Source organism: Mesoplodon mirus, assembly GCF_964341445.2.
Source record: "Mesoplodon mirus genome assembly, chromosome: 15".
Classification (NCBI taxonomy): domain Eukaryota; kingdom Metazoa; phylum Chordata; class Mammalia; order Artiodactyla; family Ziphiidae; genus Mesoplodon; species Mesoplodon mirus.
In genome coordinates, this window is record NC_138991.1 from 67027710 (window position 1) to 67046011 (window position 18302).

At 41.3% G+C, this 18302-nt stretch overlaps 1 protein-coding gene and 1 pseudogene across 3 annotated transcripts in view; both read left to right on the forward strand.

Annotated features, from left to right (window-relative positions):
• The window catches only part of ZNF133 (zinc finger protein 133), a 33872-nt gene extending 30223 nt beyond the window's left edge, over window positions 1-3649 (forward strand). For both annotated transcript variants that reach the window (XM_082644979.1, XM_082644980.1), the window contains exon 4: window positions 1732-3649. In XM_082644979.1, coding sequence (XP_082501105.1) covers window positions 1732-3491 — 1760 coding nt within the window. In that variant the 3' untranslated portion in view covers window positions 3492-3649. The remainder of the gene's footprint in view (window positions 1-1731) is intronic.
• A 9255-nt stretch (window positions 3650-12904) lies between these two features.
• On the forward strand, window positions 12905-13277 carry LOC309816770 (small ribosomal subunit protein eS12-like; annotated as a pseudogene). Its single transcript has one exon. The product of its transcript is annotated as a small ribosomal subunit protein eS12-like (transcript).
• The last annotated feature ends 5025 nt before the right edge of the window (window positions 13278-18302 follow it).

Consider the following 18302-nt stretch of genomic DNA (forward strand, 5'->3'; position numbering starts at 1 on the left):
ACTTATCCATTCTTCTGCCTCAGTTATTCTGCTATTGAGTCCTTCTAGTGTAGTTTTCATTTCAGTTATTGTATTGTTCATCTCTGTTTGTTTGTTCTTTAATTCTTCTAGGTCTTTGTTACACATTTCTTGCACCTTCTCGATCTTTGCCTCCATTCTTTTTCCAAGGTCCCAGATCATCTTCACTCATTATTCTGAATTCTTTTTCTAGAAGGTTGCCTATCTCCATTTCATTTAGTTGTTTTTCCCGGGTTTTATCTTGTTCCTTCATCTGGTACATAGCCCTCTGCCTTTTCATCTTGTCTATCTTTCTGTGAATGTGTTTTTTTTTTTTTTCCCACAGGCTGCAGGATTGTAGTTCTTCTTGCTTCTGCTGTCTGCACTCTGGTGGATGAGGCTATCTAAGAGGCTTGATGGGAGGGACTGGTGGTGGGCAGAGCTCAGTAAAACTTTAATCCACTTGACTGCTGATGGGTGGGGCTGGGTTCCCTCCCTGTTGGTTGTTTGGCCTGAGGCTACCCAACACTGGAGACTACCTGGGCTCTTTGCTGGGGCTAATGGCAGACTTGGGGAGGGCTCACACCCAGGAGTACTTCCCAGAACTTCTACTGCCATTGTCCTGGTCCCCACGGTGAGCCACAGCCACCCCCTGCCTCTGCAGGAGACCCTCCAACACTAGCAGGTAGGTCTGGTTCAGTCTCGCCTGGGGTCACTGCTCCTTCCCCTGGGTCCCGATGTGCACACTACTTTGTGTGTGCGCTCTAAGAGTGGAGTCTCTGTTTCCCCCAGTCCTGTTGAAGTCCTGCAATCAATTCCTACTAGGCTTCAAAGTCTGATTCTCTAGGAATTCCTCCTCCCGTTGCTGGACCCCCAGGTTGGGAAGCCTGATGTGGGGCTCAGAACCTTCACTCTAGTGGGTGGATTTCTGTGGTATAAGTGTTCTCCAGTCTGTGAGTCACCCACCCAGCAGTTATGGGATTTGATTTTACTGTGATTGAGCCCCTCCTACCGTCTCATTGCGGTTTTTCCTTTGTCTTTGGATGTGGGGTAGCTTTTTTGGTGGGTTCCAGTGTCTTCCTGTCAATGATTGTCCAGCACCTAGCTGTGATTGTGGTGTTCTCGCAAGAGGGAGTGAGAGCACGTCCTTCTACTCTGCCATCTTGGTTCCTCCCCCTGGAGAAATTTTTATTTAGATTAATTATGGAAGTTAACAGGGCTTGAATTGGTCAGGGGCACCAGTCACTGGGGATGGGCCTAGACTATGTATGTGTTGTTTATTGCAGAAAGCCTACTGCCTTGTAGAAATTCTGGTACAAAGTAATCCTCTAATGACTATTTGTTAGTGAGGCGGGACACTCCATTTCAGGTGTTTTCGCTCGTGATCTCTTTAACTGCGACTATGCTTCCTCCTCCACCAGGGGTCCTCCAGTCTGAATGACTGCTCTCCTTCCACCCCATTCTCCTAGGGAAACAGGGGAGACAAGACCCTTCCACGAGGGTCCTGTGGTTAGATCTGTCTGTCATAGAATATCATTTGGGCCCAGTTTCTATCACTGTGGTGGCTGGGCATTAGGAGGTAAATGTAGCAGGTCCTGTGAAGGAAGTCTTGCCGGGTAGCCCATAAGCTCTAAGCATTTGGAAGAACAGGGAATCAAGTCTTAACATCAGACGAGGCAGAACTGCTCCGGCTGCCTCGGGTCTCAGTTCTGACTCAGGCTCCTCTCTCTGCAGGAGAACCACAGCCAGAACTCCACCTCGGTCCCTTCCGCCCTCCGGACTTCTCCAGTCAGCAGTTCCGCGTGCAGCAGCACGTGCTGGGTAGTCACCCTCCCTGGATCTTCACGTGCTGGTGTGCAGAAGAGCCTGTCCGGCCAGGAGATCCGTGCCCTGGGGACCAGCAGCAGCAGCAGCAGCAGCAAGCCTCTGATGGAAGTCCCTGGGACGATAAAGCAGAAGGTCAGGAGAGAGAAGGCACCCAGCCTTTGTTTGGAAAGGCAAAGAAAAGGACTTCAGGCGCGTTCCCCAGGCCGCCACCCCAGCGGCAGCCAGTCAGCTCTGGGGATGGCATCCAAGGCGTGGAGGTAGCGGCCAGCCCAGCTCAGACGGGGAACCCCGAGGAAACAGACAGACTGTTGAAGAGGATAGAAGTCTTAGGGTTTGGAGCAGTCAACTGTGGGGAGTGTGGACTGGGCTTCAGCAAGATGACAAACCTGCTCAGTCACCAGAGGATACACTCAGGGGAGAAGCCGTATGTGTGCGGGGTGTGTGAGAAGGGCTTTAGCCTAAAGAAAAGCCTTGCCAGACACCAGAAGGCACACTCGGGGGAGAAGCCCATCGTGTGCAGGGAGTGTGGGCGAGGCTTTAACCGGAAGTCGACACTCATCATACACGAGAGGACACACTCAGGCGAGAAGCCTTACATGTGCAGCGAGTGCGGACGAGGCTTCAGCCAGAAGTCAAACCTCATCATACACCAGCGGACACACTCTGGGGAGAAGCCCTACGTGTGCCAGGAGTGTGGGAAAGGCTTCAGCCAGAAGTCAGCTGTCGTCAGACACCAGAGGACACACTTGGAGGAGAAGACCATCGTGTGCAGTGACTGTGGACTGGGCTTCAGCGACAGGTCGAACCTCATCTCACACCAGAGGACACACTCCGGGGAGAAGCCTTATGCCTGCAAGGAGTGTGGGCGGTGCTTCAGGCAGAGAACCACCCTTGTCAACCACCAGAGGACACACTCCAAGGAGAAGCCTTATGTGTGTGGCGTGTGTGGGCACAGCTTCAGCCAGAATTCAACCCTCATCTCACACAGGCGGACACACACTGGGGAGAAGCCTTACGTGTGTGGGGTGTGTGGGCGAGGCTTTAGTCTCAAGTCACACCTCAACAGACACCAGAACATACACTCAGGGGATAAGCCCATTGTGTGTAAGGACTGTGGGCGAGGCTTCAGCCAGCAGTCAAATCTCATCAGACACCAGAGGACACACTCAGGGGAAAAGCCCATGGTGTGTGAGGAGTGTGGGCGAGGCTTCAGCCAGAAGTCCAACCTTGTTGCACACCAGAGGACACACTCAGGAGAAAAGCCGTACGTGTGCAGGGAGTGTGGGCGAGGCTTCAGTCACCAGGCAGGTCTCATCCGGCACAGGCGGAAACACTCGAGGGAAAAGCCTTACACGTGCAGGCAGTGTGGACTTGGCTTTAGCAATAAGTCAGCTTTAATCACGCACAAATGGGTACACTCAGAAGAAAAGCCCTGTTTTTTCAGAGAGTGTGGCCAAGGCTTTCCCCAAAAGTCACACCTCATCTTACATCAGATGACACACCACGGCAGGAAGCCTTATGTGTGCAAGATGTGTGGACAAGGCTTTAGCCAGAAGTCTCACCTCAGCAGACACAGGAGGATGAAGTCCGCCCACCACAAACTGCGACTTCAGTCTGACCCTGAGGCCTACTCAGAGCAATCTTCTGACCCCTTACACTCTCTTTGAGAGTGAAGATGGTGGTGAGGACTGAATAATCAAACATCTTACACTTTCATGAAACGCATTCCGTAAGTGGTCAAAGGACATTTGACTTCGTTTACTTCCTCCATGCTACGTCTTCATGTTTTGTGGTCTTTTGTTCTAATAAACTGCTTCTTTACAAACCGTGGCTGTGTATCTCATTCATTCCTCTATAAAGATAGGGAATAAGGAGTGTTATGGAAATCTTGAGCTGCTGAGTCCACTACTCCATAAAAATTCAATTCCTTATAAGACATAAGAACTGAGTCACTCTGTATTTATTGGAAAAGTCTGGTCCCCTGTATAGGGAGAGAATCTGGGGACTGTATTCAGGGGATTCAGGTGAGGGGAGGGAATCTTCCAGGAAATATGGCTTCCCCTAGCCATTCCTCTCATCTGTAGCCCCCTTTCTTGCCCCTCTCCTCCTGGCTCTGAAACATCTACATTGTTGCCTTTGCTGAATCATCCCCTAACTACCTTTATTGCTTTTTTTCAGGCTTTGGTCCCTAGTCCTCATGTCTTGGGGCCCCCTTGACAATATATTGTCCCCAGCACTCCAGTCCCAGAGCCTGGTCCTCTGGCTATGACAACCTTGGGTCTCCAGTCACACCCATTCAGATCACCAAGAACATGGTGCTCTGATAATGAGACAGCCTGTAAGCAGGTGCCCTCCTAAGCCCTTCGATAACAGGAATAAGACTTGAAGCCACATTCCCAAATCAGCCCTGTAACATTAGGGTTAGAACTTCCAGTTGTGCTCCTTGGCACTCCACCCCATGCCCAGCCCTCATGCCAACCATCCAGTAACTGGTCTAAGGTCCCTTAGCCACACACCCTCAAGAGTTAGAACTTAGTAGTTCTCCAACCACAAGGCTATTTATCATAGTGAAAAGGTATTTAATCATATTTGAAGATTCTCAACCATACATCCTTCATTGTGTTCGCATCCACAGTGGTTTTGCTCTAAACAAGTGGCCTTTAAGGTAAGGATCATCTCAAGGTTGCAGCTATGAAAACCTTTAAGACTTCAGAAGATTTCAGTGTGCGGCTCCTAGACCCTACCAACTCCACAAAATGGCTTCTATGAGTTTTAAGGGTATCATCCCACGGCACCCTACACTCAACCCAAACCAGAGAGGGGCCTGACTTGAAAAGGTTTGTAGGTTTGGTTTCATCTAATGGAGTGAAATTCAGGAAGAGGCAGAGGAAACCCAAGACATTTGAAATAGAAACACCAGCTTAGTCTGAAAAGGACAGAGAAAAACGCCTACGTTTATATGGGCAGGGAGGCAGGCTGAGAAATATACTGATCTGTAAACAGGCCATTTCTTAGGGAAAAGGAAGAATAACAGTGCAGACACAAAAGCCATGAGAGTCACTCCCAGGGGGCAGTGCTGGGCACTTGTCAAGGAACTGATGGCATGTGTCCGGCTCAACTTCACAGTCCACACCAGGACACGTGGTCGGACTGTCAAAAGAGAATCTTGAAAGCATGGAAAGAGACGTGCCACGTATGAGAGATCCTCAGTAAGACTGACTCCGGTTTTTGTTAGACACCATGGATGCCAGAAGGCAGCGGGATGGTATATTTAATGTGCTTGAAAGAAAAAAAAGGTCAACCAAGAATTCTATGTCTGGCAAAAGTAGAGAAGTTAAGACATTCTCAGAAGGTCTGAGGGATTTCATAACTAATAGACATGACCTACAAGAAATGCTCAAGGCTGGAATGAAAGGACACTGGAATAGTAACCTGAAGCCATACAAAATGATAATAATAATGCCAGTAAAAGTAGCTGCATAGTTAAGTATGAAGTCAGTATCATCATATTTTTGGCTTGTAACTTTCTTTCTCATATGTGATTTAAAAGACAAATGAATAAACAATAATCATAAACCTGTTAATGAGCACGTAATGTATAAAGATATAAGTTGTGACAACACAACATAAGATGGGATGGAATTGTATAGAATAATTTTTATATGCTATTGAAATTAAGTTGGCATTAATTCAAACTAGATTGTTAGAAAATTAAGATGATAATTATAATCTCCAGGGTAATTCTGAAGAAAATAACTAGAAAAAATATACAGAAGTATATCCTGTACATATGTAAATATGTATATACAGAATTTATATTTTGAGAAAAAAATGATACACTTGAAAAAAACACAAAAGAAGGCAGTATTGGATGAATTGGGGAACAAAACTTACATAAGCTATACAGAAAATACCACAGTTGGAAAAGTGTGTCCTTTCTTATCAGTAATTACTTCGAATACAGATGGATTAAGCTCTCCAATTAAGAGGGACACCAGCAGAATAGATTAAAAAACACATGATCCAACTATATGCTATCTCAGAGATACTCACTTTAGAGCCAAAGGCACAAACAGGTTGAAAGTGAATGAATGGAAAAAAGGATATTCCATGCAAATAATAACCAAAACAGGTGAGGCAGCTATACTAATATCACATTATTGGACTTCAAGTCAAAAACTGTTTCAAGAGACAATGACATTCTATGTTGATAAAAGGGTTAATCCATCAAGAAGATGTAACAATTACATACACAGCTAATAACAGTGCCCCACAACATATGAAGTAGAAAATTAACAGAATTGAAGGGAGGAATAGTTCTACAATAATAGTTGAAGATTTCAATGCCCCACCTTAAATAATGGATGGAGAAACTAGACACAAGATCAATAAGGAAACAGGACTTGAGCATTACTATAAACCAACTAGACCCAACAGACATGCACAGAACACTCCACCCAACAACTGGAATACACATGCTTCTCCAGTGCATGTGGAATATTCTCCAAGATATGTAGGGCCATAGAAAAGTTATCAATAAATATTAAAAGACTGAAATCATACCAGGTATCTTCTCTGTCTGACCACAATAAAATGAAACTAGAAATCAGTAACAAGGAAAACTGGAAATTCCACAGATGTGTGGAAACAACACACTTGCAAACAACCAATGGGTCAAAGAAGAAATCGCAAGGGAAACTAGAAAATGCTTTGAATGGAGCAATGAATGCCTGCTGCTAAGGTTTCCACCACAGGTGCAAGGAAGAAGTTTTCTGATGCTTTCTGTCTCATTATGACAGCTAAAATCAAATGGGGAACATGGGAATTTTAAAACACAGAGGGGGCGGATAATTTTTCAGCTCAACCTTGTAAACAACAGAGCCTGTTAGACTCCAAAAAATGTAAAACGTGAAAAAAAGGAATCTAAACTTTGAGTTTATATTAGCAATGCTGGAAAATTATTTCCCGTACACCCTTGCCTTCTGGTTGAGTCCACTTTAAAAACTAAAAGATCAAAATGAATTTTTTTATTTTTTGTCAAAATTAATTTAGATTAAAAGGAAACCAATGACTAGTCCATTTAAACTTGCTTTGAGATGAATGAAATGAAAACACACCGAAACTTATGGTGTACAGCAAAAGTAGTGCTCAGGAAACTGAGAGCTATCAAGGCCTACGTTTAAAAAGAAGGAAGGTCTAGGGGCTTCCCTGGTGGCGCAGTGGTTGAGAGTCCGCCTGCCGATGCAGGGGACACGGGTTCGTGCCCCGGTCCGGGAAGATCCCACGTGCCGCGGAGCAACTAAGCCCTCTTGCTGCAACTACTGAGACTGCGAGCCACAACTGCTGAGCCCGTGCGCCACAACAAAGAATAGCCCCCGCTCGCCACAACTAGGGAAAGCCCGCATGCAGCAACGAAGACACAACGCAGCCAAAAATAAATAGATTTTAAAAAATTAAAAGAAGATCTCAAATCAAGGAAGATCTCAAATCATGAACCTAAGCTTTGATCTTAGGAAACTAGAAAAAGGGCAAACTCAAACTTGAAGCAAGGATAGAAGAACAAAGATTAGAGTGGAAATTAACATAGACAATAGAAATTAATAGAGACAAATCAGTGAAACCAAAAGTTTCTTTGAAAAGAGCAACAACACCGACAAACTTTTAGGGAGACTGACCAAGACAAAAAGAGAGGAGCCTCAAATGACTAAAATTAGAAATTAAAGTGGGCCGTTACTAATGACTTTACAGAACCGAAAAGGATTATAAGAGCATGCCGTCAGGCTTCCCTGGTGGCGCAGTGGTTGAGAGTCCGCCTGCCAATGCAGGGGACACGGGTTCGTGCCCCGGTCTGGGAGGATCCCACGTGCCGCGGAGCGGCTGGGCCTGTGAGCCATGGCCGCTAAGCCTGCACGTCCAGAGCCTGTGCTCCTCAACGGGGGAGGCCACAGCAGTGAGAGGCCCGCGTACCGCAAAAAAAAAAAAAAAAAAAAAAAATAGAGCATGCCCTGAATTATTATGTCAACAAATTAGTTAACCGAGATGAACAGATAGCTTGAAACATACAAACCCTTAATCCTGTATAAATAGGAAATCTGAACAGACCAATACGAATAAGGCGATTGAGTCAGTAATCAAAAACCTTCCAACAAAGTAAAGCCTGGAAATCAGATGGCTTCGCTGGGGACTTCTACCATTTAAAGATTTTACACCAATTCTTCTCAAAATCTTACAAAACCTCTTCCTAATTCATTCTGTGAGGCCAGTACTACCCTGATAACAAAGCCTGACAGAGACAACACGAGAAAACTACAGACCAATATCCTTTATGGACACAGATGGAAAAACCCCCAACAAAATGCTAGCAACCAAATCCAGCAGCGTGTTAAAAGGATTTTACACTATGACGGAGTGGTTTCCTGGTTCAGCACAGGAAAATCCATCAATACAATACACCACGTTCATAGAATGACGGTTAAAACACACACACAAACACGCACACATTCCATTTATATGAAATATCCAGAATAAACCAATCCAAAGAGACAAAAGGCAAATTAGTGGTTGCCAGGGGCTAAGGAGAAGGGGGAAATAGGGAGTAACTTCCCTATTAGTGATAAAGGGCTGCCTTTTGGGGTAATAAAAATGTTCTGGAACTAGACAGTGATGATGGCTGCAGATCATTGTGAATGTGTCAAAAGCCACTGACTTGTATACTTTAAAAATGGTAAAGTGATACATTTTATATTATCTGAATCTTATCTCAGTTAAAAATTTAAAAAGTCTTACCTACCCAAATCCTGTAATAGGTAGAAGAATAAAAATCTAGGGACAAATCTGGTGCCACAAAAATATTTGAGGCCTAAAATTGCCAATGTAAAATAAAGCTTACGGGACTTCCCTGGTGGTCCAGTGGTTAAGACTCCGTGCTCCCCATGCAGGGGCCCGGGTTCGATCCCTGGTCAGGGAACTAGATCCCGCATGTTGCAGCTAAGACCCGGTGCGGCCAAAGACATATTTTTTAAAAAATAAAATAAAATGAAGCTCACACACACTTGGTAAAATCCTAAACTGGCAGCAACAGCATTTCAATTGTTTTCTTAAGTTTTTCCAAAACAAATTGAGAGCAACAGTTCTGAGAAACCAAAGCCTTTGCTCTGTGTATGGAGCACAGCTGATTGTTTGGGATTGTTAAATCCTCTAAGTACCTGTTTATCGATCTATAAAGAGTGAAAGCAAACATCCCAGAAGCAGGTGTACCATCCTGCTGGCCCGCCAGAATGAGTGCTTGGTTTTGTGATGTCAATTTGCAGGGAGTCTTTCTCGGGAGAAGCAAAATTTTGTGTTCTAATCCCTGTTCTCAAGCTCCATACAGTATTATAGAGAAGAACAACGCAGTCCTTACAGAATATTGAGACAGTCCACGGCAAAAGGCTCATTTCTGTACCCCAGTCTCTCAGTGCTACTGGTGAGCCAAAGGGGACGCCCTCATTGAGGAGAGGGTTAGCCAAGAAAGTTTTCATTAAAGGTGTGGAACTTTAGGGAGAGATAAGGGAATGATGACAAGGACTTGGAAAGTCAGAGGAGAGAAAGAATAACCCAGGAAAAACTGGAAGTAGAATTTTTAGGCATGGAAATAACAGCTATAGTTTCCACAAAGAGACTGCTTTGCCTGGATTTTAGGGAACGTATTAGGGAAATAAGATAAATTGTTACCAATGGTCAGGTCAAATTCTAGAGGCTTCAGAAGCCAGTTTGAGGAGTCTAGAATTGGAATTATGAAGGAAAGGGACAAAATAAACAAAATGCTGAGGCACTTAAACCGTGGGAGAAATTCAGTGAAAGGTGGAAAAAAACATCACCAACAGCCTGACAATAAATGGTACTCAAGTCTGGATATAGAGGTAGGAGAGAAAAGGTAAGATGCCTGGCCTTTTCCAAGTCAACCATTAAATATCTTTCAATGCTAGTATACTTTTCTACTTTTGCTATTTTAGTTTATCTCAAATCCAGAGGATACCCTATGCTTCCAACTGCATCTGTAGCTTTTTTTTTTTTTTTTTTTTTAACACATCTCCACTCTCCTTCATGTGTCTAACTGCAGAGATTTCCACCAGGGCTCAGACTGCTGAGTAAACAAGGGTGTTTTCCATCCTGAAAAGCGTGTGCTCTGCTGCCCCACTGCCCTGAGCTTTGACAGGAGAATGTGGGAACCAAGAGACGATTAGGTCCTGATTTGTAAAATTTTAGTGCTGTTTAGTGTTGATGAGCCTTTTCAGATAGTTCCTTCACGTTAAGTTAATACAACCCCAAATATGTATACTGTGTTCTTTACTTGAAGGGAGACACTTGCTGACTGGCCCAGAGTCTGAGGTCCTGATCGACGACGTTCTTTTATTCCTATTTATGATTTGAGTCTAGAGAGTATAACAATAAGTGGTGAAGCTGCCTGGGTTTGAGTCAATATAAACACCAAGGCCCCCCTGCCTTCCCTCTGTACCCAAGAAGAGAATTTATAATCTGTGTTTCTGCTTCCAGTTCTCTGAAACAGAACCTGTTTCAGCCATATTCCCTGAGAAAACGGCAACAAATTCGAAATCACTATCAGTTTAAAAAAAAATCTATCTAAACACAAATTTAATGGCAATTTCTCATGGCCTACTGGTTAATAAATCGCATCTGAGAATTATATGTTAAAGAATGAAGAATATGAATATTGGTAAGCTTATAACTGAAAATCCACACTTAGCCAAGTACTGTGGTTGCCCTACTAGTCACTACTAATTAGGCCTTTTTTATTGCATTAATTTGAATAATAGTTTTATTTCTTTCATCTTTTTTCTTGGGTTTCTTTGGCTGAATTTTTTCCTAGGTTCTTTTTTTTTTTTTTTTTTTTTGCGGTATGCAGGCCTCTCACTGTTGTGGCCTCTCCCGTTGCAGAGCACAGGCTCCAGATGCGCAGGCTCAGCGGCCATGGCTCACGGGCCCAGCCGCTCTATGGCATGTGGGATCTTCCCGGACCGGGGCACGAACCCATGTCCCCTGCATCGGCAGGCAGACTCTCAACCACTGCGCCACCAGGGAAGCCCTCCTAGGTTCTTGATTTGCACACATACCGTGTTAATTTCTACTCTTTCTGTTTAAAGCTAAGAATTATTTTTTGAAGAACATTTTGAGGCTTAAATGCATATTGCTAAGTGAAAGAAGCCAGTATAATAGCCAAGATATGAAAGCAACCCAAGAGGCCATCAACAGAAAAATAGGTAAAGAAGATGTGGTATATATACACAATGAAATATTACTTAGCAATAAAAAAGAATGAACTTCTGCCATTTGCAGCAACATGGTTGGACCTAGAGAATATTATGCCTACTGAAATAAGTCAGACAGAGAAAGACAAATACTGCATATGTGGAATATAAAAAATACAAATGAATGTACATAGCAAAATAGAAACAGACTCAAAGATACAGAAAACAAACTAATGGTTACCAGAGGGGAGAGGGAAGGTGAGGGGCAAGTTAGGGGTGAGGATTAAGAGATACAAACTACTGTGTATAAGATAGATAAGCAACAAGGATATATTGTACACAGGGAATTATAGCCATTATCTTGTAATAACTTTTAATGGAGTATAACCTGTAAAAATACTGAATCACTATGCTATACACCTGAAACTAACACTGTAAATCAACTATACTTCAATTAAAAAAAATGAAGCCAGTTCCATCACATCAAAAAGACTAAAATATGTAGGAATAAACCTACCTAAGGAGGCCAAAGACTTGTACTCTGAAAACTATAAGATGCTGATGAAAGAAATTTAAGACGACAAAAACAGATGGAAATATATACTGTGTTCTTGGATTGAAGAATCAATATCATTAAAATGACCATACTACCCAAGGCAATCTATAGATTAAATGCAATCCCTATCAAAATACCAATAGCAGGACTTCCTTGGTGGCTCAGTGGTTAATACTCCGCACTCCTAATGCAGGGGGCCTGGCTTCGATCCCTCCTCAAGGAACTAGATCCCACATGCATGCTGCAACTAAGAGTTCGCATGCCACAACTAAGGAGCCCACACGCTACAACTAAGACCCGGTGCAACCAAATAAATAAATAAATAAAGTTTATCTCTTAAAAAAATACCAATAGCATTTTTCACAGAAATAGAACAAATTGTTTTAAAATTTGTATGGAAACACAAAAGACCCCAAATAGCCAAAACCACCTTGAGAAAGAAGAACTTCCCTGGTGGTCCAGTGGTTAAGGTTCCACGCTCCCAGTGCAGCGGGCCCAGGTTCAATCCCTGGTCAGGGAACTAGATCCTGCATGCTGCAACTAAGAACCTGCATGCCGTAACTAAAAGAGCCCTCATGCCGCAACAAAGATCCCGCACGCAGCAACTAAGACCTGGCGCAGAAAAATAAATAAATAAATATTTTTTAAAAAGTAAAAAGGAACAAGAGAAATCAATTCGAAAAAAAAGCTACAGTCATCAAAAGAGTATGGTACTGGCACAAAAAAAGGACACAAAGGTCAATGGAACAGGATAGAAAGCTCAGAAATAAACCCATACACTTATGGTCAATTAGTCTATGACAAATGAGGCAAAAATATACAATGGCGAAAAGACAGTCTCTTCAGTAAGTGGTGGCAGGAAAACTGGACATCTACATGTAAAAGAATGAAATTAGAACATTCTCTAAAACCATATACAAAAATAAACTCAAAATGGATTAAAGACCTAAATGTAAGACCAGAAACCATAAAACTCCTGGAGGAAAACATAGGCAGAATGTTCTTTGACATAAATCGTAGCAATATTTTTTCAGATCCCCTAAAGCAAAGGAAATAAAAGCAAAAACAAATGGAACCTAATTAAATTTAAAAGCTTCTGCATAGCAAAGGAAACCACTGACAAAAAGACAACCTACTGAATGAGAGAAAATATTTGCAAATGATATGATCAGTAAGGGGTTAATATCCAAAATATATAAACAGCTCTTTCCCTGCCGCCACGGAGCAGCGCGGAGGCGGAGGCATGGGTGCACTCAAGGTTCGGCTCCACCCGTAACCCACCGCCCTGCAAGAGGTGGTGAAGACCGTCCTCATCCACGATGGCCTAGCACGTGGAATTGGCAAAGCTGCCAAAGCCTTAGACAAGCGCCAAGCCCATCTCTGTGTGTGATGAGCCTATGTATGTCAAGTTGGTGGAGGCCCTTTGTGCTGAGCACCAAATCAACCTGATTAAGGTTGATAACAACAAGAAACTAGGGGAATGGGTAGGCCTCTGTAAAACTGACAGAGAGGGAAAACCCCATAAAGTGGTTGGCTGCAGCTGTGTGGTGGTTAAGGACTATGGCAGAGTCTCAGGCCAAGGATGTCATTGAGGAGTACTTCAAATGCAAGAAATGATCAAATAAAAAAAACTGGGCTCTTAAAAAAAATATATATATATATAAACAGCTCATACAACTCAATATCAAAAAATAAACAACCCACTTAAAAAGTGGGCAGAAGAACTGAATAGACATTTTTCCAAAGAGGAAATGCAGATGGCTAACAGGCACATGAAAATATGCTCAACACTGCTAATCATAGGGGAAATGTAAATCAAAACCACAATGAGATGTCACCTCACACCTGTCAGAATGGCCATCATCAAAAAGAACACAAGTAACAAATATGGGCAAGGATGTGGAGAAAAGGGAACCTTCATACACTGTTGGTGGGAATGTAAATTGGTACAGCTGCTGTGGAAAACAGTATGGAGGTTCCTCAAAAATCTAGAAACAGAACTACCATATGACCCAGTAATTCCACTCCTAGGTATATATCTGCAAAAAGGAAAAACACTCATTCAAAAAGATACTTGCACCCCAATGTTCATAGCAGTATTATTTACAATTGCCAAGGTATGGAAGTAACGTAAGTGTCCAACAACAGAAAAATGGATAAAGAAGATATGGTGTACACCCACACACACACAATGGAATACTTGAGCCATAAAAAATGAAATTTTGCCATTTGCAGCAACATGGATGGACTTGGAGGGCATTATGCTAAGTGAAATAAGTCAGAGAAAGACAAATACTGTATGATATCACTTATATGTGGATTCTAAAAAATACAACAAACTAGTAATATTTTTAAAAAGCAGGGACTTCCCTGGTGGTGCAGTGGTTAAGAATCTGCCTGCCAATGCAGGGAACATGGGTTCGATCCCTGGTCTGGGAAGATCCCACATGCCGCGGAGCAACTAAGCCTGTGTGCCACAAATACTGAGCCCGCGTGCCACAACTACTGAAGCCCGTGTGCCTAGAGCCCATGCTCTGCAACAAAGAGAAGCCACCACTATGAGAAGCCCATGCACCCCAACGAAGAGTAGCCCCTGCTTGCCACAACTAGAGAAAGCCTGCGTGCAGCAACAAGACCCAATGCAGCCAAAAATAAAATAAATAAAAATTATTAATTAAAAAAATTTTTTAAAGCAGCAGCAGACTCAGATATAGAGAACAAACTAGTGGTTACCAGTGGGGAGAGGGAAGGGGGGAGGGGTTAGACAGGGGTAGGGGATTAGGAAGTACAAACAATTATGTATAAAATAAGCTACAGGGATATACTATACAATGCAGGGAATATAGCAGATGTTTTATTAACGATAAATGGAGTATAACTTTTAAAAATTGTGAATCACTATATTGTACCTGTAGCATAATATTGTACATTTACTTCAATTAAAAATTTTTTTAAAAGAAGCCAGTCTGAAAAGGGTATGTAATGTATGATTCCAACTGTATGACATTCTGGAAAAGGCAAAACTATGGAAACCATAAAAAGATCAGTGGTTGCCAGGCATTCAGGAGGAAAAAGGGAAGGATGAGGAGGTGGAGTACATGGGATTTTCAGGGCAGTGAAACTACCCTGTCTGGTTCTGGGATGGATATGTGACGATATGCATTTGTCAAAACCCATAGAACGTACAACACAAAGTGAACCCTAATGTAAACTACGGATTTCAGTTAGTAATCACTTATCAATAGTGGTTCCAGTGTAACAAACGTGCCACATTAATAGACATTAAACTAGGGGAAACTATCTACAAGAACTCTCTGCCACAATTTTCTGCAAACCTAAAACTGCTCTAAAAAAAAGTCTTAAATTTTTAAAAAGAGGTTTTTAGTAAAACCATGAGAAACACATAAAAATTCTTATATATCTGCAAAATCCAATGAGAAAATATAATTAAAGATAACATCATTTTGACTTCAAGAAACACTTTACCTACCATTAAGCTATGAAGAAATATCTAAGGTTTAAAAGAAGAACACTGTAAGATTTTACTGAGGATATTTTAAAAGGCACATATAATTGAAAAGACACAAACATGAATTCTGGAAAAGACAATACTTTAGAGGTGTATATTCCTCCCTTGATCTATAAATACAATAAAGTAAAAATAATTTAATAGGGCTTCCCTGGTGGCGCAGTGGTTGAGAGTCTGCTTGCCAATGCAGGGGACATGGGTTCGTGCCCCGGTCTGGGAAGATCCCACATGCCATGGAGCGGCTGGGCCCGTGAGCCATGGCCACTGAGCCTGCGCGTCCAGAGCCTGTGCTCCACAACGGGAGAGGCCACAACAGTGAGAGGCCCACGTACCGCAATAAATAAATAAATAAATAAATAAATAAAATATTTAGTGGACCATCATAGATTCCAAGTTTCATCTAGAAGAGCAAATTTTGGAGAAAAGCAAAGAATTTTGATAAATGGTGGGAGACTTCCTCTAAGACATTTCAAAAACATACTATAGAGCTGTAATAATTAAGACAGATTTCTATACATGCAGGCGTTGGGTTTATGAGAAATACTGCATTTCAAAGCAGGAGCAAAAAGGAAAGATTGTTTTTGAAGTATAATTGACATACAACATTATATTAGTTTTGGGTGTAAAACATGATTTGATATTTGTATATATTGTGAAATGATCACCACAGTAAGTCTAGTTAACATTTGTCACCATAGTTACAAAATTTTTTATTATGATAACTTTTAAGATTTACCCTCTTAGCAACTTCAAATCTACAATACATTGTTACTAACTATATTCACCATGCTGTACATCACATCCCCAGGACTTATTTTATAACTGGAAGTTTGTACCTTTTGACCACCTTCACCCATTTTGCCCACCACCCGGCCTCTGGCAACCACCAATTTGTTCTCTATATCTAAAATGTTTTTGGTTTTTTTTTTCTTTTAGATTCCACATATATGTGAGATAACACCCAATTTTTCTTTTTCTGATATTTCACTTAGCATAATGCACTTGAGGCCCATCCATGTTGTAACAAATGGCAAGCTTTCCTTCTTTTTCCAACTGAAAAATATTCCATTGCATGTGTATATATATATAAATCTTCTTTATTCATTAGTTGATATACACTTAGGTTGATTCCATATCTTGGCTAATGTAAACAATGCTGCAATGACTATGAGGTGTTGCATGTATCTTTTCAAGTTAGTACTTTCAGGTTTTTTTTGGATAAATACCCAGAAGTGGAATTGCTGGATCATATATAGTTCTATTTTTAATTTTTTGAGGAACCTCCATACTATTTTTCCATAGTGGCTGCACCAATTTACATTCCCACCAACAGTGCACAAGGGTTCCCTTTTTTCCACATCCTCACCAACACTTGTTATTTCTTGTCATTTTGATAATAACCATTCTAACGGCTGTGAATTGATATCTCATTGTGGTTTTGATTTGCATTTCCTTGATGATTAGTGATGTTAAGCCATTATCTCTTCATGTACCTGTATGTCTTCTTTGGAAAAATGTCTCTTCAGATCCTTTGCCCATTTTTTAATCAGATGGTTTCGTGTTTTGTTATTGAGTTATGTGAGTTCTTTATGTATTTTGGATATTAACCCCTTATTAGATATGATTTGCAAATATTTTATCCTATTCAGTTGGTTGCCTTTTTGTTTTGTTGATAGCTTCTGTGCACAGCAAAGGAAACATTTCAGTTTGATGGAGACTCATTTATTTTTGCTTTTGTTGACTATGCTTTCAGTGTCAAATCCAAAATATCACTGCCAAGACCAATGTCACAGAGCTTACTGCCTATGTTTTCTTCTAGGAGTTTTATGGTTTCAGGTCTTACATTCAAGTCTTTAATCCATTCTGAGTTACTTTTTGTGTATGGTGTAAGACAGTGGTCCAGTTTATTTTACATGTGGCTGTTCAGTTTTCCCAATACCATTTATCAAAGAGACTGTCTTTTCCCATTGTATATTCTTGGCTCCTTTGTTGTAAATTAATTAACCATATATGCATGGGTTTATTTCTGAATTCTATTCTGTTCCATTGATCTGTGTCTGGCTTTATGCCAGTACCATACTGTTTTGATTACTGTGGCTTTGTAACATAGTCTGAAATCACAGAATGTGATACCTCTGGCTTTGTTCTTTTTTCTCAATATTGCTTTGGCTATTCGGGGTCTTTTGTGGTTCCATATAGATTTTATGATTGTTTGTTCTATTTCTGGGAAAAACGCCATTGGAATTTTGATAGAAATTGCATTTAATCTGTAGATTGCTTTGGGTAGTATGGCCATTTTAAGAATATTAATTCTTCCAGTCCATGAGTATGGAATATTTTTCTATTTGTGTCTTCAACTTCTTTCATCAGTGTCTTATAGTTTTCAGTATACAGGTTTTTCACTATCTTGGTTAAATTTATTCCTAGGTATTTAATACTTTTTTACACAATTGTAAATAGGATTTTTAATTTCTTTGATAGAAATTTCTAGTATACAGAAATGCAACAGATTTCTATATATTGCTTGGTACTCTGTAACTTTACTGAATTCATTTATTCTAACAGTTTTTGGTGACGTCTTTAGGGTTTTCTACATATAATATCTTGTCACCTGCAAATAGTGAGTTTTACTTATTTTCAAATTTGGATGCCTCTTATTTTTTTCTTGCCTAATTGCTCTGGCTAGGACTTCCAATACTATGTTGAATAAAAGTGGCAGGAGTGGGCATTCTTGTCTTGTTTCTGATCTTCGAGGAAAATCTTTCAGCTTTTCACCATCAAGTATGATACTAGCTGTGGGCTTCTTATATATGACCTTTATTATGTTGAGGTATGTTTCCTCTCTACCCACTTAGTGGAGTTTTTAATCAAAAAAGATGAATTTGTCAAATGCTTTTTCTGCAACTATTGAGATGCTCATATGATTTTTATCCTTCATTTTGCTAACGTGGTGTGTCACACTGACTAATTTGCACGTGTTGAACCATCCTTGAATCCCTGGAAAAAAAATCCCACTTGATCATGGTGTATGACCCTTTTAATGTACTGTTTTGTTTGGTTTGTTAAATTTCAAGGATTTTTGCATCCATGTCCTTCAGGAATATTGGCCTGTAATTTTCTTTCTTTGTAATGTCTTTGTCTGGTT